The following is a 24071-nucleotide window of genomic DNA, read 5'->3' on the forward strand; positions in this document are numbered from 1 at the left end:
TCGTTCGTTTTAAGAACAGCGGAGCCAACAATTCCTCTATTACAATAAAACAAACTAGTCCAGGTTGTATTATATGTTTTCAATACTGATTACAACGCGATTTTTTAAAATCCCTTTATCTGGTAGATCCAACAAAACATTCCAGCCAAAGTGGACAAAAACCACGCAGTGTTCATATATGGCCAAATAATCTAATAGCAAGTTAACTAAACTTGACTCCTGTTTTCAACCACAGTAAGCTTATTCAGTTAACTGCAACATAACGCGCTGTGGTATTTATACAATCACCAGATAAACTTTCCCCACGACTTGTAATTCAACCGGTCGTCGTTCAAACTTAACTGCAACTTAAATTCAATTCATTCATCCACTTTCACACGACTGGAGCATTTATCCTATTATGCTCTTCATTAATCACTGATATTTATTTAGAACTTTAATATTTTGTCTACAGTGATTATACGCATTCATTCACATCAATTCCAACGGAATTTCCGTTTCCACAAATACCTCGCGTTCACGTGATCTCACACGTGTAACACGGCTCATTCAATACCCACTACCTTACTGTTTCAAGTAACTCAACTTATGTATTCCCAATAAAGCCAGCACATGCGATAAACCAATAACTCAGTAGGTTATTAAGGCTTATTTGAACTGCTTTTAATACAACCTAAATCCCATAAAGGCCAGAACATGCGATAGTGGATATTTCAATAGTCCCCTATTTGAACTGCCTTATGATACACAATTTCCCATATAAGCCAGAACATGCGATAAACCAGTAAATTAATACTCAGATTATTTGAACTGCTAAAAACCTCCCTTAAAAAGCCAGAACATGCGACAACAAGTAATTCACTCCTTATTGTGTGAACTGCTTATAACATTGGTTGCGAACCAAAAATAGCGACTATACCGTACTTTAAGAATTCCCATCTACACTCCAACTCAGTGCGGTTCGTTTTAATGAAGACTGAGAACACCAACACCCCACTCTAAATCACCAAGCATTCACTACTCAGCAAAGTATGCTTACCTTGAATTTAAAACAGAGGCCTTCTGCATAATACGGGCGAATTCAGGAGTGGAATGTGTAGTGCTCTCTGTCCTTTCAAGATCCCAGTCGAGGTCACCAAATATGTCGTGTCTAAAATATACACACACGCGGTCCCATTTAAGCAGGAGTCGAACAGCAGATGGTGAATTCTTCAGCAGGGTTTATTGCAGATCTTAAACCACAATAAGATAAAGTCCTAGGAATATTTCTGTCTGCCTAAAGTCGCGCTTGGACATTTAAACTTAACATGACACTCCCCCTAAAGCCCTGAATGGCTGAACCTGTATCCAATCAGAAAGCTTCCATGGTATACAATACCACACCCATTTTAACCAGGATACACTCATTCAACAAGTATCTGATGAATCCATTTCTTATTCATTTGAAAATATCCCACATTACTCAACACCTTCTGTAATTTGCAGCAGGCTAGTGACCCTATAAAAAAAGGGGGGGGGGACATAACTTCAATGTGTCTATGGCATAGAGTATATATTGATATATAAATATTGTCTATGTATATAAACACAAGCCTTAGATTTACAATACAAATTGGGTGAACATATCTGCTGTCAACTAATAGTAATTCGTTTTATACTATATATTGGAGACCAGTCTTGGATTTTAGTCAGTCACGATCCAGGTTTTATTCTTGTACAGTGGCGGACACCAAGGGAGACAAAGCCTGAAGGTCCACTCATAGCTTCACCTCAGACTCATCTAAATCTTTCCTTCCGGAACAGTCTGTTAAGTACACTGATATTAAGGGGTGTTACCGTCTATTCAAATAGGCCATGGGTGCAGGGCTCTTTGTGTCGACCTGGGGGGGGGGAGGTGAGAGTCTTGTCTCACCTCACTCCTCAGGTCAAACCAAAATACCCTCACCCAGGAATGTTTACATGCTAGTTAAATCCAAATAAAAGTAACAATTATAACTACGTATAAGATACATTGAATTATTGACTATGGCATATTCTTATTAACTATACCGGTCCCTTCACAACCATTTGCTCTTGTCCCTTGAAGTGCGTTGCGGATGCAAACACTGGGGGAAAACAGGGTCTTCATGGGAGTGGATGTCTTGGACATGGTTAAGGATGGAGGTCCACTTTGCCACTCTCTCTGGCCCTGATGTTGACGTAGCGGCTGTCCAGTACATGTGTACACTTCTTCTGTTTCTCACATTCCTTGTTCTGTGATATCTTCACCAGTTTCTTGGACAGTCCTAAAAATAAAAACAAAATGTTTTAGTCATGCACACAGTATATATTTAATACAAAATCAACACCCACATAAGCTTTAAATAATATTCCAAACAGGGCATTCCATCAATGCATTGTGTGAATGAGTGAATTCATTACAAAATTGCCAATTATGCAATCTTTCTGCTCTGATTATAGAATAAGGAAATCACCAGTCTGTGATAATGATTGATGTGCTCCATGACTTTGATAATGAACAAAAGTGCTGTGTGGAGAAAGCATACCTAGAGTAACCAACATAGAGTTTTCACATGTGAACAGGGACTTTCTTAGCCTGATGAGCCCCACCTCCCCCGGCACACAAACACAGGAAATAATACCTTTTTCCATGTGCCAGACATCGTAGTAGTGTAGGAAATTCTGGATTTGAGTGCGGCGGTCTGTGATAATGCCATCCAGTCACACCACGTGCCTCCAAGAGACCAAGGCTCCCTTTCAGACCCTCTTAGTGAACAATGTCAGTGATTTTATTTCATTGCATTTTCATTATTTCAGTATTCATGACTATCTCTGTATTTTTCCCTCTGTTTGTGAGCATGCCAAGGTAGACCCCAACCCCTGCGTAGACCCCAACGGTCTCCCTTCCTTCAAAACTATAGCTAATTGTTGTAGTTTACACCTTGCATTCCCCAAACTGAGCCTCCAGACAGACTCCTGTGGATGATCTTTTAGACATCCAACCGAACCATTGTACAAGTAGGCAGACATCAAATAGGCTAGCCTAAGCGTTCACACAGACAACAGAGGAAACATCATTAGCGATTGCTATACACCAGCTGGCTCGAGGTCAGGACTCACAAACTACATACACACACAGCGCAAAAAAGTGCCTGTTTGCGAAATTACAGATACAAAGTCCCCCCCACCACCTCAAACACACGCTACAACATGCTAAAGTCCCCCCCACCACCTCAAACACACGCTACAACATGCTAAACTCCCCCCCAGCACCTCAAACACACGCTACTACATGCTAACGATGCTAACCCCACGCTAAATGGACAAAAGAAGCAAATGCCAGAATTATACAAAAAAAAAAAAAGACTTAATTTCCCTCGTCTGCAGTAGGCTACTACAACGGATAGATGGCACCGATCCCCCTTTCAAGGCCAATCTTATCAAGAGTCCAGTGTTATATTGGCCCCATTCGGTAAAACTGTCAGATTCAAAGTCGTTAACAGATATTAGGCCTTTCTTGCTGGGGCATTGCCTTCAAATATGAAATCAATCCATTTCGCTCTTGTGTCTTCTGAAGCTGGCGTCAGATAAGGGGATTGGTGCTGATCTGTTTTAATTGATTACTTTAGGGAAATTAACTTGGACTCAAAGGCCTAGTTGCTCTTTGCTTATCAATATTATCAATGGTCAATCGTTTTGGGAGTTGACTTCATATCCATTCAATTCTGAATATGTTTAGAGAAAACATACATTACCGATCCAAAGTTTGGAATCACCCAATAAATTACACGATTTCCAGGAAAACTCATATTTGTATCCATCAAATAAAAATATAGTCAAGACATTGACAAAGAAATAACAATTTCAGCTTGAAACATCTATTTTAAATACTCCATTTTGTGGCATTACACCGTGACTGCTTCTTCCCTGAAAAGGTCCTGTATTATTTGGAGAATGAAACTGCAGGATTAAATATAGAATTATACACATCCATGTTAAAGATTCCTTTTATTCTGTACAAATGACATACATGACCACCAAAGCATCCCCAGTCGATCATATTTCCTCTACCATGCTAGAGAGATAGATAGATAGATAGATAGATACTTTATTTATCCCGAGGGACATTTAGGACATCCATTAGCTTATACAACTCAGACATAAATCCCATACACATAGGGAGAAAATGTTCAAAAGGAGTGGGGTGGTAACAGATAAGAGATAAAGTCTGTGCAAAATGGTGTCAAGCACTCCTCCAGCATCTTTTCATTTGTTTGTTATTTGGTTTAAAAACTTCACAACACAAGGTGCTCTACAATAAAATATCAGCCACATCAGAATAAAGGAAATCAATGAAAGGAGACAATCTCAACTGGTCATTTATTTTGGGCATTCAATACAGATTCCCTGAGGACCAACACCAAGAGGCCATCTTTCTTCTCCCATGTCTGCATCTCTCTGTAAGGCCTCCTGCTTTAAGTAGAGATTGAAGATACCAGGCCATAGACAAACCTCCTGCTTTAAGTAGAGATTGAAGATACCAGGCCATAGACAAACCTCCTCCACTCCACCCAGTGTGTGCCATCCTACTGTTCTTTCCATGAATCCCTTTTCCAGATAGATAAACAAATCACAGGATGTACTGGTTATGCACTTTTATGATGATTCTGAAGGCTATCAGGGCCCTCACTTGCAGTATAGGACAATTAGGCAAATATGTTTGCAGCAAATCAAACATCATGTTCCATCAAAAACGGGAATGTTTATGTATGTTTGCATGCAAACATTTATGGATACCAGCAGTGAATCGTTTTCTCTCCCAACTAACTATGGGTTTGTTCCTACACCGAAGAATTGCTTCCCTTTCATGACCAATGTTTTACTAAATAGCGATATAATATATAATGCGACTTGGCTTTTCAGACTATTCAGATTGACATAATTTTCTTATTTTAGATATTTTTCACGATATTCAAGAGTAATCTGGAAATGTGTTGAAATATCAAAGCGAATTTATACAAATAAAATTTTTTAATGGTGAACTGATCAACATAGGCTCATGTCGCGGACCCCCTGCAATGCCGTCGCGGACCACCAGGGGGCCACGGACCCCTGGTTGAAAAACCCTGTTTTACTAAATAGCCAGCAGTATAGTGGCCTGAAGAACAGAAATAGCAACATCTGAACAAGGGACATGAGAGCTTGTCTTCTATAAAATCATCCTTATTAATAAATGCAATTGGTTAGTATTGATAATATTTAGAACATTTCTTTGTTTTTCTTGGTCACATTTCAGTCCTGCGGGATAAATATGCAAGAAGTTCAGAGGTAGGTTGTTTTTGTTTTATTTGTTTTTTATTTTATTTTCACACATGGAAACACACAATCTTACACTTGTCTAAATACAGTTGTTTATTGGACACGTTTGTATAGCAATATTATACGTTTTATAATTATTCCAAAAAAACAACACTAACCGCCCGAGTCAAGGGGAAAGACTGTGGGGTAGGATAGTCAACACAATGCGCACCATACGGAGTAAGACATGTTTGTACAGAACTATTAACTATAATGCCCCAAAAACGTTTCCATTTTCTTCCCAGTACTCAGACAGATAGTTACAGCCTCACATATGCAGTCATCTCCTGAATGATTGGCTTAATCCATGAGTCTCAAAAGAGAATTTATTGTGTTAACAAATTCTTATTGTTTGAATTGCAGAAATAATCTAGTATACAAATCGACATTTAGTGACACCTACTGGTTAATCTTTTTTTTTTTTACTCCATTGCAATTTCAAATAGTCCACTAACATAGAGCTCTATTACTTAATGTTGAGCATTCATGACCTATGTAGCAAACATTCATCTTGCAAACATGCAGAATTACATTTTCTTCTCTTGTAAATTAGTCCTTAATTACCTTTTTCTCATTTTTTATCCCCAATCCCAATCATTTTGGAGTTGACTTCATATACATACAATTCAGAATCTGTGTAAACAGCATGTATTTATATGTATGTACATACACTGTTGAATCACACAGACGCGCTGAACAACGGAGAAGTGAGAAAGTTCGCTTTCAGTTCATCACGGGACCGTAGCCGAGGCAAATCACAGTCGCATTGCTCAAGCTATCTAAGACACACATCTGACTTTGAGATCGTTTGGTGAACAGATGAAGGAAAATAAAACTAGTTTTAAAAATAATTGTTCATTTGAAATGTATTAGGATGTAGGAGGCAGTTGTGTGTGAGTGTTTAATGTCACCTACATAGCTATTTACAGAATTGTTTTTATTTATTTTTTCAAAAATACATTGCTAATGGCAAGAATCCTTTACTAGCATTTTAGCTTTTCTGTCTCAAGCACCGGTTTGGGGTGTGCTGGGATGGTAATTATTTGATAAAAGACTCCCAAAAGACAGTTAGAGTCCCATCGCTGAAGGCCTAGCCTAGGTTGGGTGTGTGGTAGTTGGACGATTGGCAGTCAGCACTCAAGGCCTGTGGTGGTGAGAAGCATTTGGCAGTCAGGTCATCCTAACAAACCCAGACACACACACACACTTTGATATACAGATATGTTCAGACGTCTGCACACACATACATGACGGTGCTTAGAGTAACAGATACAATGCAGTGATGTTAAGCCACCTTAATTCTGCTGACAATCAGATGTGGAATGGGAAGAAATATCAACCACATGCATATCATGACACTTCATGACAAATCTTCTAAATCTTCTTCTTGTTGAAGTGAATGCACAACTATGCAAAGATATCTGGGTATTCATATGATGCTCCACATCATAAACAAACAAACTCACTACCTCCCAAACATGGCAGTCCTGTAGCTAATATTAAACGTGTTTTGGCTTACTCATCTATGTTAGAACTTAGGGTTTGCATGGGTCAGGCCGTGGGTGTCTTCTGGCCTGTGCTGTAAGACTGGGCAGACAGGGGATTGTGAGCTAAAGGCAAAAAATCAAAGGGTCCACAATTACACTGAGACTACACACACACACACAGCAGAACACTTTCACACTCACACATATGACCCTCTCCCACACACACACACACACACACAAATGGAAGCCATAGCATGAGCTTGAAATTATAACATTGTGGTCTCATTGTGTGTGTGTGTGTGTGTGTGGGTGTGTGTGTGTGTGTGTGTGTGTGTGTGTGTGTGTGAGTAATATGACCAGTTCCGTCCCTGACTCCGCTTCAGCAGGATGTAACCCAAGCACAGGTGTTTCTCAGGGCTGAGGGCAAGTTGCTGTGGCCACATCTGATGGCACAGGCATCCTTAAAACTACCTAGACTGGTGCCATGATTTCACACAATTTTAATGAGCTCATACGGGTCCGATTACTCTACATTGGATTTTGATTGGGTTAGGTGAATTGCTAATGAGGATATGTCAAGTGATTGGATCAGCTCATAGCAAAAACCATTCAATTAATCAAACCATCACCAACACACCCTGGGCCGGAGAATCAGTAGTCCTGGCGTTGGTAGCCCGCCGAGCCGTCAAAGGCGTCGGTGGCGTTGGTCTGCTGGTAGGAGCCAGAGCCACCGCCGCCGCCGGGACTGCCCAGGTCGCCGTCGCCGGCGGAGAAAGCGCTGTAGGGGGCGGCGGCCACGTCCTGGCTGGGGTCGGTGTACTCGGTGGAGAAGAGTGCGGAGTCGGCGCCCAGGAGATAGCGCTTGTAGGCCAGGAAGGACAGAGCCGCCTTCATGGCCGACCATGGAGAGGAGGAAGAGGAAGAGGAGGAGGAGGAGGGAGGGAGCAGAAGGAGATAAATGGATGGAGAGAGGGAAGAGAGCACAGTGGTGGACAGGTGGTGGTATGATGGACAGAACGGCAATAAAGAGTCAATAAAGGACAGAATGATGGAGGGAGCAGAGGAGGAGGAGTGAAGGTCACGGAGAAGAAGATATGTTATAAAGGAGAAAAAAAAATGAAAAATGAAAGAGGGGAATGGAGGTGAGGATGGGACACAGACATAAGACGTTAGTTAGCAGGAAACTGAAGCAGGTTAAATTAGCTGGCTAAAGCAGCATAGGTAGTTTCATCTGTTCTTTGGTTGTTTCACATTAATACTGAAATAGGTATTGCACATAAAGGCTCTCAAATGAAAGCAGTATGCTGTTGTATAAACTCAAACTTTATGAAGGAGACTATAGATATGACTTGGACTTGGAGTAATCAGTGACCATGTCTACATTTACATTTCCACACATTACAAAGCCGAAACTGTACCAAACTCTTGCATTGGTGCAATATACCTGGCTGACATGCCAACGCACACACACAGACACACACAGACACACACAGACACACACAGACACACACAGACACACTCATCCACATTTGTCTTTGGCTACATTAATCTTTGTCTGTCTCCCACTTCATTAGAACACTGTACATTGTACACTAGTACATTAGTACTATACAATTCAGTCATTTTGACCTGTGACCTTTGAACCAGTCATTTTGACATTTTCGTAGCACAATTGTGTAAACTTTCCCAGAATCCTGTTCACCTGAAATTAACACTTTGTGTAAAACATCAGTAGAACCTGTAAGAGTTTTCATACTTATTTGGTCACTCGTGAAATCAGATTGCAAAGCTGTCAGCGGCAGAGAGATAGAACAGATGAGTCCTGTATTTCTCTGTGTGTCTGTCTGTCTGTCTGTCTGTCTGTCTGTGTGTGTGTGTGTCTGTAAATCTGTCTGTCTGAGTGTGTGTGTGTGTGTGTGTTTGTGTACATGTGTGTGTGTGTGTGTTTGTGTGTGTTTGTGTACATGTGTGTGTGTGTGTGTGTGTGTGTGTGTGTTTGTGTGTGTGTGTTTGTGTACATGTGTGTGTGTGTGTGTGTGTGTGTTTGTGTACATGTGTGTGTGTGTGTGTTTGTGTACATGTGTGTGTGTGTGTGTGTGTGTTTGTGTAGGTGTGTGTTTGTCCAAGAGCACAAGTGAACTGGTTAGAAGAAGAGACAGATCTAGAGAAGCAGTAGGGGGAGAAAGGGAGGTGGTTATATGATGGGGGGAGGAGGCTGGGGGGTAAACAGCTTGTTGTACTCTTCTTCAAACGACACGGTCCTCAGCTTCTCCAGGGCCATAAGCATCAGGCCACCCTAGGGAACCCACACACCAGGAAGGGAACACACAGATCAGCACCACCCAGCCAACACAGCCTCTGGGTTCAGCGTGGCTTTCGCCTCTCTACTGACTGTTTGTTTTTATGGCATAATTTTTTTTTTTTTTTTTTAAATGGTTGGCCAATAAACAGCCAACACTTTACCAATACTAACAATACCACCAGCAACTCATCTGGCAAATTAAGTGATTGCACTGACACAAAGAGCGGACCCGTGAGAGGACTGTGGGTGTTTTCGATCAGGCAAGAAATCTGGCTTTCATAACTGGGATGAAAGCATTGCATGCCCGTTTGCCACAGATCGGCAAACCCACCCAGTGCAAGCGCAGTGCTTGTACTGTAGACTTTTAACACGGGACTGTACGTGTAGCGTGAGAGAAGAAGAGAAGAGGCTGAAGGGAAAGAAAGAAGGAGGAGATGGCGTGAACGACAGAAGAGTAGAGTCGAGGGGAGGACGTGTGTACCCAGGTGAAGATGGAGAAGAAGGAGAAGGTGATGGCGGCCCGCGCCGCGTCCCCTCCCTCCCTGAGGGGGTTGTCCTCGTGCTTGGACACCTGCCACTGGTTGGCCAGCAGACAGAAGCCCACGAACCACATGAAGGCCCAGAAGGCTGCAGAGAGAGAGAGAGAGACAGAGAGAGAGAGAGAGAGGGGGGGGGAGGAAGAGAGAGAGAGAGAAAGAGAGAGAGAGAGAAAGAGAGAGAGAAAGAGAAAGAGAGAGGGGGGGGGGGGTCAGACCAGGAGAGAAAATATGGGAGAGACATTGCACTGCAGTTGACCTGAAAATCACATCTACCATTTCAGAGAGAAGGGAAAGGTGGACAAACACCTTTTTCTGTGTCACTCATTGTGTGATTGCGCCACAGTGGCCCATTTAAGTAAGTACTGTTGTTTGCCCAGCAGCAGCAGCAGCAGCTGAGTTTGCACGACCGTGCGGAAATCCATCGGAGGAGATGTCCACACGTGGGTGTGAAAACGGCGGAGAGAGTTTTTTAATTCCATGGATAATGACACACAGTGTGATACGGAGCCACAACTTAATGAACTACTACCATCTGAGGAGGTTTAGGAGATTCACGTTTTTAACGCGCAACACATTTGCTAGTGGTGTTAGTAATGCACCACATAGTCCTAAACAATGAACAAACCTTGCGTTTCTGTGTGCAACAGATAGGGTAGCTTAGCTCAGCTCTGCTAATAAATGTGATTGGTACACACAGGCTAAAGTAGACCAAGGACTCTCATAGCCTCCAAAGTGTTCCAGTGCACACATGTTTAGAGTAGACATGGTCAACTTCATATAGGCTAAAGACTAGTTTTAGCTTTGTTAATCACAGCCTCATTTTTGAAATCATGATTATATCCACCTTTGTGAATTAAATTGTCAAATGTATTTGTGTTTCCTGAGTCTTTCTGGTAGAATTGGCACAAGGGACATCCAGGAAGTTGTGCCGATCACAAGGAGCCTGTGTGCTTGGGGTTGGCCGCGGAGGCGTTGGGGAGGCACAATGACTCGAGGAATGAAATGTCCTCAGTGCTCTGCGTGAAAACAGAATCAATCCTAATTGCATTAGCAGCTAGTTCTGTCTGAATGTGGCCTTTAGTGCAGGCTCAGACTCACATTGTCTGTTGTTTCAGTGCCAACAGGGTTCGGAGACACTTCCTCTGGGTTGTTTATGTGTATGAGAGAGTCTGTCTGTGAGTGTGTGTGTGTGTGTGTGTGTGTGTGTGTGTGTGTGTGTGTGTGTGTGTGTGTGGGGGGGGGGCCGGGGGGGGGGTTTGTATGTATGTGTGTGTGTGTGTGGTGGTGGTGGGGGGGTTGTATATATATGTGTGTGTGTGTGTGTGTGTGTGTGTGTGTGTGTGTGTGTGTGTGTGTGAGTGTGTGTGAGTGTGTGTGAGTGTGTGTGTGTGTGTGTGTGTGTGTGTGTGTGTGTGTGTGTATGCGCCTATGTCTGCGAGTGAGGCAATGTGTGATCGGGCTCTTTCATTCGCTGCCCACAGTGCAGGCCCTGACAGCAGCAGGCCCCAGATCTGAGCCCCCTCCAGAGTCAGCTGATGATTGGCTCACGGCCTCCTCACCCGCGCCCTCACCCTCGCCCGCGCCTCTGTCAGCACCGCGCTAACACGCCTCCATTGTGCTCCCTGCACGGAGGGCAAAGGCTCTATTGTTTCACGGGGCTCAGCTACACTGTGCAGCTATCATCCCTTATTCTTAATTGGCCGGTCGGAAAAGGGAAACGTTACCAGACAACGATGCGCAACAACTGGCCCCAAATCAGAATGGCAGATACAAACAGAGTTGGAGTCTGTGTTTAAACAGGCACCAGTGTAGAGTATATCATTCAGCTGAAGGCAGTGTGGGGGGTTGGTGCCATCCATATGCACTGGGGTTTTCATCGCTCACTGTCAGACAGTAGACACTAACTCCTAGACTCCCCTAGACTCCTAGGTCTCTTTGGGTCTGGTTTGAGTAGAAGGGAGTCACTGAAAGGAATAACTGCAAATGCAAAAATAGAAACAAAAACTAAAATATTGAATGTGTCTAGTGTGACACGAACTCCTGGACTCTTTTAGATCTCTTTGGGTCTATTGTCGACGAGTAGAAGGGCATGCACCTATTGTCTGCAAAGATGCATCCTGACAGCTCCCAGCTGTGCATGGTGATGCGTGTCAGCTGCACGGGAGAAGAGTAAACAGAACGCATCGACAGGCCACCACAGCCATGCTGTGTGAGCCTCATGCGTGCTGACAGAGGGCGCTGACAGCCACCAGAGCACCGACCGTCTCAGCAAAGGATCCCCACGTGAGCCTGGCAGACAGACCAGGCCATTGAGATTACAACTAAACTAAGTTTTGAGGCCACAGATGGTGCACTTAAGGTTTTAATTTACTTTGTAGTACAGGAACATGTAGTCTATGTATGGAGGTTGAGACGAAGTGTACCGAACATAAAAACACCTATTTAGATGTAGTGTACACAAAACATAAATGGCCCTATTTAGATCAATCTCCATCCATCAAAACGGTAGTGTAAGATAGAAACTCCAACAGCTTTGTGCAATTTATGCCTAATGCCTCTTTTTTGCCAAGACAGTCGTACCGGAGACGCCGACATCAGCCAGCACAGCCTTCTTGCGGTCCTTGACGCTGCTGATCTGGGGGAAGTAGACGTCGAGGGCCAGGAAACCCAGGCAACAGAGGAAGGCCATCGTGCCCATGCCCACCGCGTAGTTGCAGGCGTTCTGGTTGCGGTTGAAGATGCAGTACTCCTCCGCCTCGTCGGGCCGGTTCACATAGCCCTCGTTGGCGATGCTGCCGAAGATGACGATGGCGAAAAGCTGGGGGGGGTGAAAGGAGAAAAGGGGTGAATAATGGAAGAGAGAAACAGAAGAAGAGACAATTATGTGAGGAAGTACTTGTGGGTTCTTGCACTGTTTCAAGGGTTCAAGGAGTTTCAGAGAATACATTATAAAGAGCTAACAAAAAGAAAAAGAAAGAAAGAAAGAAAGCCAAATACTATTTTAGTTACAAGTTACGTATATGAAAATACCATTCAACCGGTTATATTTTCAATGCAGCAATGTCCCACTAGCCCCAGTGCATGAGTTGACAGATTGACCACAAACGGATGAAAACGTCAGTTAGGTAACAGCTCACAGTTCAACTTCCTCTTCCTTTATCTTTTCCGCAAGAACAAAAACAGCTTCTGCTGTACAGAGAATCCTCACTAGCACCTTCATATGATAACTCTTTTTAAAATATCCACAGGCAAACATCCTTGTGTTAGATATGGCTTAGCAAAATTTATTTTTGGCTCCGTAAAATCTCAAGTTCCCAACATTTCAAATAGGCCTTGTCAAAATTTGAGTACATAGCAGTCTATCGCAGGAAGAGCTGCTGCCAAAACCTCAAAATCTCCAAGGAGATGGATTTTCATTTTAAGATTTGCCTGAGGAAACCCCCTACATCACAGAATGTGCCAGTTTATGTGTGTGTGTGTGTGTGTGTGTGTGTGTGTGTCTCTGTTTGCGGATTTGCTTGTGTGTGTCTGTTTGTTGTCTTGCCCTCCAGGCATCTGTTGGTAAACAACGCTGTATGTTTTGTCCTCCCCACATGTCTGTTTCTCCCACTCTCTGTGGGTAGGATGTACTCACAGTGTGCAGAGGTACGGGGGGGGGGGGGGGGGGGGTTCTAGTGGGTTTACACAGCTGTCCCGTTGTGACTGTGAGCTTTCAATTGACTCCCCCGAGGCCACTGATTGACAAATGGAGCATCAGCTTGCAAGCCCTGTGGACAGTGAGTGGGAACTCGCTCAAGTCTGTCCCACTGACCAACCAACAGGTGCACTTTACATGTGCGCATTGTTCCAAATTGAGGTGGGAAAGGTCTTGACATTTTTTAATATATATACTGCATGTAGCTTTGTGCCCTCATTCCAATCTCCTTCATCATCTTGTCACGATCCCTTTTTTATCTGACCATCTCTCTCTGAACCCTCCCTTTTGCTCCCTATCTCTCTCTCCCTCCCTCTCCCTCTCTCTCTCCATCTCTCTCTCTCTGAACCCTCCCTTTTGCTCCCTTTCTCTCTCTCTCTCCCTCTCTCTCTCTCCATCTCCCTCTCTCTTTCTCTCTCTCTCTCTCTGAACCCTCCCTTTTGCTCCCTATCTCTCTCTCCCTCCCTCTCTCTCCCTCTCCCTCTCTCTTTCTCTCTCTCTCTGAACCCTCCCTTTTGCTCCCTTTCTCTCTCTCTCTCCCTCTCTCTCTCTCCATCTCCCTCTCTCTTTCTCTCTCTCTCTCTCTGTGATTTCTCTCCAGCCTCCGTCAGAGTGAAAGCCCTGGGTACCGTCCTATCTGGCTTGGTCATTGCCCGCTCCTCTGCCTCTCACACACACACTCATTAGGCCCTCAGTGAAAGAACGGGGAGGATGGAGGGATAGAGAGATGGAGAGGAGGAGAGGAGGGGGCAAAGAGGGAGGTCTATTTATAGTCGCTCTGGTTCTCGCTCTCTTGCCGCATCATTGTGGAGGACCGCAGAGAAATAAAGGATCAGCCTCCATTTACAGCAGCCGTGCATGAGTGCGTAAGAGTGTGTGTGTGTGTGTGTGTCACTATGTGTTTCTGTGAGAGTGTGTGTGTGTCTTTGTGTGTGCATGTGTGTCAGAAGTCATTTCCCCTTAGCAACTACAAAATGACTGAATTCATCAGTGACTTGATCAAACCGAATACTGCCATCTTTCCTGTTTGTGTCTCCTGTGAACTGAAGTGCTTTATATTACACACACTATTTTAGATCACGACACACATGTTTCCACCTCCCTTTTGTGTGCAACTCCACCGAATGTCTAAGGCCAGGTTTATTAGCATCCACATGGCCATTATGAGCGGCAGAGCCTTCCTGGTGTACGCCGGAAATAAACTGTAAGCACTAACTCGGACTCCGTCTCCCTAGTCCATTCTTCAACTGTGGTGTGAGCTAAGATTCCATCCCACCGCCCCGACAGGAAATGATGCATAATCAGTTCAGCACATCACTTGCCTAGAACACAACAGTGTTAGAAAATGAAATGACTCACCACCACTAAAATATAGGAAGGGGACAGACCAATCCGCACTTTGATTACCTTTAGCTACCGAGCCCCCCTCCTCTGGAACAATCTAGCTGCCTCCATTCGAGATGCAGACACCCTACCGATATTCAAATCGAGACTAAAGACATTCCTCTTCAGTGCATCCTATAGCCATAAGTAACTGCGTCAACTAAGCCTAGGGGCTGAGCAGGGGCGAGAGACAACAAGGCCAATCCCGGCATGGAGGTTACCCTGCCCATTTTGGTGGCGCGCCTCTCATCCCTCACTCCTGTGATGCTTTTCCATAGGGCCACTTGATAGGTAGATAGGTAAACAGATGCTAGTGTGAGACAAAATTAAACCAAAACCTACATTGAGGGCACTTTAGAAAGGTGTACTTAAAGGTCAAAAAAATAAAACATACACCTAGAATCTAGGCCAACCCTTAAGGGACAATTAAGAACATCAGAAACCCATTTGTGGACTTACTGCCTACTGTAAATCTACTACCCAAAGGTATCTCCTTATCTGGTTCTGAAATAAATGTCTACTAACAAAAATGTTCTCTCTCCCTTGTAGCATGTTCCAATTGCTGATGGAAGTGGAAACATTGCCCCTCACCCCCACTACTCCTCAACTACGCATATGGACAGCCAAACTCTACCCACTCACTCTGTTCTTTTTCTCCTAATCCAGACTATCTTCGCTATGGGACGCTGCTGTAATCTCTCCACCCGGTCTACCCGTAGAAACCCTCTGCCAATTGCACCCACCGCCACCGCACTGCCGTACACTTACTCTACCTCATACCCTATGCTAGCATTTATATACAATATATAATATTGCCACCATCAACATGTTTCTCTGTTCCTACTCCCCTTACCCCTGTAACAGTAAACCTTTGAGCACAGTGTATACCCACTAAACTGGTCTTGTTTGTATCATGTATTTACCACCGGATGTCTGTATATATATTATGTACACCTACCAAATGCAGGATATGTACAACACCTGTTGTTTCCCATCCCCTTCTGCCACACAACCCTCCCCCCATCCCCCCTTCCTATCTCCACCCGGCCGACCTCAAGCAGATGGGTTCCCCCTTATGTGCCGTGGTTCTGCTTAAGGTTCCTTCCTGACTAACAGGGAGTTTTTTCTTGCCCGTGTTGCCAATGTGCTTGCACTAAGGGGGTTCAGGCTCTGGGCTCTGTAAAGCGCCTAGAGACAATTGTATTGTTATGGCGCTATATAAATAAAATTTAATTGAATTGAATTGAATTGATTATGACTTCAAGCATCCCATGCGAAAACCCCTTACTCTTTTTTAGTTATGTAATGCAACGGGAGACACTGACTGTGACGCTAACAGATGAAACAAAAGTGACAGAGTGAGAACAAACCAAGTAAAGTTGCCATAGTTTTTAAAATGCATGTAGATTGTGACTAGAATTACGTCTTTCCTTGAATTTGAAATCTTCACAGCTCCTCTCTCAAACCACTAAGTGCACACTACACTGGACCGAAGGTCACACAATTTGGGAGGGGAACGAGGAACACCTCAGGCTCCTCGGTGGGACTCTCTGGCTAAGCCCAGCACACAGTTTCAACACGGACGCCGGAAGGGCTCGATGGTCCAGGGCGTGACATTGGCACACGGCAGGTGCAGGTTTGTCAGCTGACCCGGGAGACTCCTGTGCCTTTCACCGCTCCTCTGAGCCTCATTGAGTCTCTCAATCGCAATTTGATTGGCTCTTTGTGTCCCTGTGGTGAATTCGCCACAGCCGTGTCGGCACATTTCACGACCGCTTGGTACATTCTGTCTGGGAGGCCGACAGAGACTTCTGGCTGTATGAAAAGAAAAAAAAAAGTCACTTCAGCCATGATCCACCATGACTGAGGCTGTTTCCTTTCATTCGTGACACGGACCAAAGTTTGCCAATAGCTGGACATAGCTTCACTGACCATACCCATCAAGTGTATGAACTCAAAACACTAACTCAGCCAATCTCCACATTAGCATTAGCTAACATTAGCTCCAGAATGAGTTGTGGAACCTGCTATCAAGAGTGAGATGTCATAGCAGTCAAAGTTGTGCACACTTCACCACGAGCGGACACCAGAGGAGTGTCTGGGGCGACGATGAATCATCCCTCCCTTGCCATCTGACACATCTTTGCTTGGCTGCCACCAGGAGAATGCGACAGGATGAATGCATGCACGGAGACACGTTTGGTCGAAGAGGAAAGGTCTGTGGCTCTTTTCATGGTTTGGACTATGCTAACGCTGCACAATACATTAGCACGACGCTAACGCTGCACAATACATTAGCATGACATCCGAGACAACCCGGTGACAATCTGAGATTTTTGGAAAGGCCTGAACCTGGGTTCAGGTTAACGGTTTCAGACATGGGTTGTCAGGATCTGTGTACAAGACGTGCTTGTTTCATTTGCTTGGTTGTGTGTGTGTGTGTGTGTGTGTGAGAGAGTTTGTGTGTGTGTACGTGTGTGTGAGAGAGAGTTTGTGTGTGTGAGAGAGAGAGACCATATTGATGCAGATCACGTTATTAGATGACCATTAGAGCACATGTCTGCCACAACACAAGACAAGACAAGAGGGGAATAGTCATGGTAACACACAACACCAACAAACCAACCCACACACACACACTCACACACACGCAAACCTGTCCTAGAAATTGACTTAAAGAGCACAAACACGCCTTTGCATCTGGGCCGGGATTCTAAATAAGATCAGCGGTGGTTTGGGCCAAGCCTGCCCTCTGATTGGGGGAGATAAATAGGCATCTCAGGCCTGAGATGTTTTTGTGGGGGGTAGAGGGGTGCAGTGACTGGTCTCATCGCATGGTCACATGGTCTCACTTAGATTGAATTACCGTGTTATCTATTTTCTTCTGCAGCCAAAAAATGGGGGGGGGGGGGGGGGGGGGGGAGAGCCAGATAGGAAAGGAGAGAGAGAGGAGGAGTGTGTGTGTGTGAGAGAGAGAGAGAGAGAGAGGAGAAAAATAAAAAAAAGCGTTTTCTTCATTTGTACACAATGTCGTTCGGTCCAGGAACAAGACTGATTCTCTCTTATCTCGTTCTTCTGTTCTTTCCTCTTGCTCAAACCAAGGACATTCTTGCTCACCTGCCGGTGCGGTGGCTAACTTCTCCAGTCCACTTTTCTCTCTCCTTTCAAACACACCCCCTCCCCTGGCCCCTGAGGTCCCCATGAAAGCAGGCATTGTGGTCAGTGTGTGGGGCCCTGATCCTGTGACCATCATTGAAGGGAATTTCATTTTAGACATTCGAGTCAGTTTCTGCATTTATGTGTGTGTGCATTTTATGAGTACACATAAATGTGTGTGTATGTGTGTGTGTGTGTGTATGTGTGTGTGTGTGTGTGTGTGTGTGTGTGTGTGTGTATGTGGGTGTGTGTGTGTGTGTGTATGGATGCAAATATGAGGCCAGGCGAGTGGGTGGTAATAAGTATATAACATACATAGTATGCACGTCTGTTTCAATGCGTACATTATACATACATGACTGTGACTCGTCGCATGTTGTTCATGTATGAGCATGTGTGCTTGTTTGCGTGATTGAATGTGACTGTGTTTGAGTTTATAGTGATATGGCTTATATTTCAGTATTTGGCATTGGTGTGGAAGTGTCTGCGTTTGTGTGTGTGTGTGTGTGAATGCAAATGTGTCTACTTAGTGAATTTTACCTCACTGTGATTCATTTGTGTTATAGTTTGTTCAGAGATGTATGCTTGTTTGAGTGCGTGAATGTTACTAGGTGTACCAAGTATGTGTGCATAGGTGTGTGTGTGTGTGTGTGTGTGCGTGTGTTTGTGTGTGTGTGTGTATGGTGCAGTAACAGTCCACAGCTGTCCTGAGTCAGCTGAGAGCTCTTCTGAAAACAATTAGGGCACCAATTAGCAGAGTTACAACTGCAGCGACAGTTTCCAGCTACAGCCTCTTAGCAGCTCACCCCATTTAGTCTGCTGTCGGAGACATGAGGGGTATCAGTGTCCCTGCACATGACGGCGGCCATTGTGGCTCTAAGTGTCTGTCGCTGAAGCTGATCCGACAGTGGAAGGAACGGCTAACTGTAAGGACTTCTGGGTTGAACGACCTGATTGGAGGTAGTGTTGGTAGACAGGTTCTCTCTCTCCTTGTCTTCCTTCCTTCTGTTGTCGCCGGGGACTCTACGTTGCCATGGCAGCCACTAGGCTGTGCTAATGGCGCGGCGGGGAGTGCAAGAGGCAGCGTCTTGACGATGGTGTCACAATGATTTGTGTCCCGCCACCTCTGCAGAGTGGGGCTGGATACGCCGAGACAGGCCACAGTGGGAAGAAGATGTTAGTGGGGGAACAGGCCATTGTAACACGTCTCGAGTGGACAGGGGGCTATTAGAGGAGATCTTGGTGCTGACAGGCCTATAGAAGGTGGACGGCATTTAGAAAGGGGGTTTAAGGTGGCTTCCATTCGAAAAGGCCTACCATAGGAAAGAGCTACACTAAATGAAATGGATGTGCCAGTGACCTGACTTCTTAAAACAAGATGTCTCCACAGCAGAGAGTAAGAACAGCACATACTGTTACTGGCGGTGACTAAGAAGGGATTTGCCCGAAATCTCCAGGGATGGTGTTTTGATTTTATTTCAGGCGTTAAGCTGTTGCTCTTTTTAAGGGGATGAGCTTAGGAAAGGGAATGTTCCCATAGAGGCAGTGATGGACATCAAAGGCCAGTTTTACTCAAATCAACAGATAACTAAAACAAACAGACACAGACACGTTAGAAGGCTCATGCAAACCAACAACCCACACACACTGAGGTTCAGCAAAGAAAAGTGTGCCTGTGTGTGTGTGTGTTGCAGTAATAAGCCTGACATTAGTGACTGTGTTAAAGGCTACAGTTTGCAAAAAAGAAGGCCACTCAGACTTTTGAGTAGCAAGCCGCTGCAGATACTATATATACCTATAGGGTTAACGGGCCCTAAGCACAGGATCTAGTCAGAATGAATACACACACTAGTATCTAGGAATATTACATCTCAACTTCATTGAACTTCATGGGATGATGAAATCATATAGTACACACATCTCTTAGACAGATATGCATAATACTATGGGAAATACTGTGAAATACTATTTAGTGGGCACAAGTGGGATGGTTTATCAATCATTTTTAATTGATGCATGCATTTCGAGTCGGGTTAGCATATTGTCACTTTCCAGGACTTCTCCACCAGTCTCCAGATGTAAAACACTGAGACTTGTGTTTTACAGATAAAACTGCTTTGTTTTAAACGGAACAGAAATACCACTGTCATTCTGTAGCTGCGGAGGTTTTTCATGCCCCTATCGGCATATCTGCATGTCTTATCTGCATATCTACATTGACTAGAATGTCCTTTTCTTGGTGAATAGGCCCTCACATCTATATATGGACATCACATACCAAAAACAAATACCAGCCTGTAATCAAAACAATTCCCAAGTATTTGTAGTTTATTTCTTTGCTCAACAGATTCATTGGTACTTTGTGTGAGATTTGGAAGCGGGCAAATTATTCCGATGACTTGGTACTTTCCCATTGCTTCTCTATACTTCTCCATAAGTCACAGAGGAGAACAGACATTGAGATGTGTTTATAAATACAGTCTGCCTAGTGTGACATGGAAGCCAAGGCACCACCTGGCCCACTCTTACTCATCACAGCACTTACAGTTTGGGCCCCGAATCCTCTCTTTCATAACACTCCATCCAACTACACTACAAAGGACACACATGTGCGCACACACACACGCGCACAAACACACACACACACACACACACACACACACACACACACACACACGCGCACACACACTCCTGACAGTGCAGTGCTGCAGTACATTTCAGGCATGCCATAGCAGTGCATTCCACAGGTCTGCTCACGTGCTTGGAGTCAGACTGTGAGACTAATGAGGGGGGGGGGGGGGGGGGGGTTCATTCTGTGCAGCTTTTACTAAAAAATAAATCTTTCACCTGACCCTGCAGTTATGTGGTCTGGTCTACTACTGGTAGAATAGGCTATGACCGAGCATAGTCAACAGGAAATCATGCTGTGTTCTCAAAAAAAAAAAAGGGAAAATGGCAAGAAGCATTGTGGGTTTGAGCAAATGACTTCACTTGTAGACTGTCCTGTTGCCCCGCAAATCAATACTCTAGTCTATCCATCAATCCTCCTGCCACACACTGTTAAGAGGAGCCACACAGTAAACTGTGAATGAAGACATCAAAGAAAAACACACAAACATGTACACACACAAACACACACATGCTGACAGCAGATCGATAGAAAGAGCCACCTTGTATTCACTTTTCATTTGCTGTCACAAGTCTTTCATTACAGTGAAAGAGATGGAGACCGACATGGAGGAATGGAAGCAGGCCAAAGAGTGATCATGAAACCTGCTTGCCCTCCTCCTCCTCTCTCCCTTCCCCAACCAACACTCACATACCTAGAAAGTTCTTTTCCTACATAATATAAACTCATAGTGGTCCACGTGTGACCCTTAAAGATAATGACTCATGTAAATTATGCATTTCTTTCTTTCTCTCTCTCTCTCTCTCTCTAACTATCTATCCATAAAAGACTCCTCTGCTTACCAGAGCAAACAAGGTCAGAAGAGAGAACAGGTGCCAAAAAGCAGTGTTGTGTTCAACATCTCCCAACATGGCCATGACATATGATTCAGAGGTCTTTCCTGTGGTGACCACATAAAGCCCTACTGGGTTTCCATAAGCAGACTGTAATTACACAGAATTCATACACCTACATGTTACGTCAGTCAAATCCTGAAGACAGATGTCCTACAGTAACCAATGTCATTCTAAAGAGAACGAGAAGGTGAGTATGCAAGTGCCTATGTATGTGTATATGTACGCAAGTGTGTGTTTGGCATCTCTCACAAAGGTGTGCCATCTCATGATGCATTGATTCCCCTCTTGTTCCTTGGAGTTTGTAAATGGAAACATTGTGATGTCACGTGCACTTCCCCCCTGCCCCCCCCCCCCCCCCCCCCCCCCCGGGAGCGAGGTGTGATTCTGAACACAACATGGAGACGGTGCAGAGCTCACAAACAGCCCTTGGGGCCAACAGGTGGGATCCTCTCCGTATGTAGATTTGGCACTGGATTTGGCCTGTCTTTGTTGTTCAATGTCTCTGTTCAAATAAGGCTGCATCTTAAAACATGTGTTGTGTGATAGTAACCCAAGGGCATACATACATCTCAGTGCCCCACTACCTCAAATACGGTAATGACATTGCCATGACTTATGTATGGAATGCGGATGTGTGTGTTCTGTTTTTACTGAAATAGTTTAAAATCAAAGTGATGGGCCCGACTTTTATTGTGAGCATGTTCATGGCATCTTACATTGAAGGACAATGTTCATGAGGATGTTAGCATTATGAACTTACAAACTTGTAGCAGCAAATTCAATTCCTGTTATGTCAATATACTCACATGACCTACAGCTGTAGCCTACATCTCTGAACTGCCAATCCTTCCAAAACTGTATTATGTAGCCTATAGTAACTAACAACCATTACTAATAATCAGTAACTATGGAAAAGAATAACATGAGGACATGGCTAAAGCGTTTTATACGTTTTTGTATGTCTTTTATATGCACATAAACGTTCTCCTTGAAAGGAATGGCCTCTCCTATCAGTACACATGGTCTGATGGAGCTATCAGCGCCATACAACCACAATAGACTTTCACAGTTTGCTGTAACCATAAAAAAACCCTGATAATCAAACGTGGCCCGGGTCGTGCGCCTCTTCATACACGCCTGAGGTAGACTAACCAGGTGACTTCTGTGACAGATTCCCCGGGCGGGGACAGAGCGTCCAACACGGATAGAATAACATAAATACAGCCAATGTTGGATACAATAATTTCAGTATGAGTAGGCCTACGTCATTTTGTCGGAGGTCTCCACATTTCAGCTAGATCGACCCTATACTTTCCTGCGTCCATCAGTCACAGCCGTCACTATGCAAGCGTTCCAGCTTGACAATGCTGACAATGCTAACCAGCTTGACAAGTTGACAATACGAAAACGCAAGCAGCATACTGTAACCTTAGCGCAATATGAATTCAAACTGAGGTTTCACTATGAAGCCCGACACAAAATAACGATGTAGGCTACAGCTTAAGGTCACCCACAGCACAGGATGTTTACGTTAGGAACACACTTGTCCGGACAAACTAGCCTAGGCTACATCTTTGATAGGAAACGGCATCTCACCCAAGACACTATTCGGAGAATGGTATGAGGCTGCTGGACGAATGTGATGGGGTCGAAGGCTCCTCCTGCCTTCCCCGCTCCGTATGCCATCCCCTCCATCTTCTGCGTGTATGGTGTATCTCCTGTCCCGGAATCGGTGCGAGATAGCTCCGCGGCCAATCAGGCGAGCTTGTTATGAAGGTGCCTTCGTGATCTTCGTTGGTATCAGTTTTTGAGCCCTACACAAACAACACTACTAACAGCTAATTAACCAATTATTCACTGCTCAGCCTCGCAGTTCTCTCGGCATGTAGGCTACGATATCCCAAAGCAAAGATCTGTCATACCACCGCCTCCGATTAGGCAGTCTGTTTCCCTTACGCACGTCGTCTTCTCTCGCCCTCTCTCGTGATGCGAGGAAAAGGACCAGGAGGGTAGTTGAAGAGGAGGTTGTAAAATGTCGAAGCGGCCAAACCGGTGGCAAAGCGATTTCGTAGTGCTCGCGCGCCAGGCTCGCTGTCAAATCGTCGGGCGCGCTTTAGACAAATACTCTCACGCGCGCCCCCCCAACTAATTAGCAATGAAAAAGGGACTCGTCTAGCTTTGGGTGACAAGGTGGACAAAATTGGGAGTAACGAGAAACCTTCTGGAATTTAGGTGGTCACGGGTAAGATGAGCGGCGAATTATATGGGGAGGTCCAATAAGCACGATTGCTTTCACATGACCAGCATGTTTTCACGCGTGATGTCTCACAACGCCACAAGGAAAGAGTGCCTGGGCTAACCCGAGGTCTTTCTCATGTGCCCTGTATGTGCCTGAAGCCCAACATGGTTTTCTTATCATCTGCATACATGCCATTTAGGGCACGGGCTTATCTTAACCCACAGTACCATTGATTTGGAAACGCCTCATAAGGTTATTCCACAAGTCTTTATTATATTGGAGTTAAATAAATACAAATAAATAGGACTGTTATAGCATTAGAGTTTTATGAGCTGCATTGAACTTTACAGTTATAGTATGTGAGGGCATTGCTGCTCTGAGATCAATA

General features: G+C 44.6%; 1 protein-coding gene across 2 annotated transcripts; it reads right to left on the reverse strand.

Moving 5' to 3' along the window:
• Positions 1–5336: 5336 nt before the first annotated feature.
• Positions 5337–23829, reverse strand: LOC105908845 (synaptogyrin-1). Of its 2 annotated transcripts, none has more exons than XM_012837405.3 (4): positions 23041–23829; positions 12267–12504; positions 9629–9774; positions 5337–7733 (listed from the first exon to the last, which is right to left on the reverse strand). In XM_012837405.3, the coding sequence occupies exons 1-4, from the start codon at positions 23137–23139 to the stop codon at positions 7497–7499; spliced, it is 720 nt and encodes a 239-aa protein (XP_012692859.2). In that variant the 5' UTR covers positions 23140–23829; the 3' UTR covers positions 5337–7496. The 2 variants fall into 2 exon arrangements, with proteins under 2 accessions (XP_012692859.2, XP_031417985.1); XM_031562125.2 differs by lacking the exon at positions 5337–7733 and adding an exon at positions 8900–9141.
• Between the last annotated feature and the right edge of the window lie 242 nt (positions 23830–24071).

The sequence above is a fragment of the Clupea harengus genome, chromosome 24 (genome assembly GCF_900700415.2).
Source record: "Clupea harengus chromosome 24, Ch_v2.0.2, whole genome shotgun sequence".
NCBI classification, from domain to species: Eukaryota; Metazoa; Chordata; class Actinopteri; order Clupeiformes; family Clupeidae; genus Clupea; species Clupea harengus.

What these genes read in the sequence shown, in the direction of transcription:
- LOC105908845 (XM_012837405.3), bottom strand. Translation starts at nt 23,139, where the DNA reads ATGGAGGGGATGGCATACGGAGCGGGGAAGGCAGGAGGAGCCTTCGAC. An exon ending in GGCTGATGTCGGCGTCTCCG is followed by an intron (nt 9,775 to 12,266) that starts GTACGACTGTCT and finishes CTCTCTCTGCAG; the next exon opens with CCTTCTGGGCCTTCATGTGG. An exon ending in TCTTCTCCATCTTCACCTGG is followed by an intron (nt 7,734 to 9,628) that starts GTACACACGTCC and finishes TCGGCCATGAAG; the next exon opens with GCGGCTCTGTCCTTCCTGGC.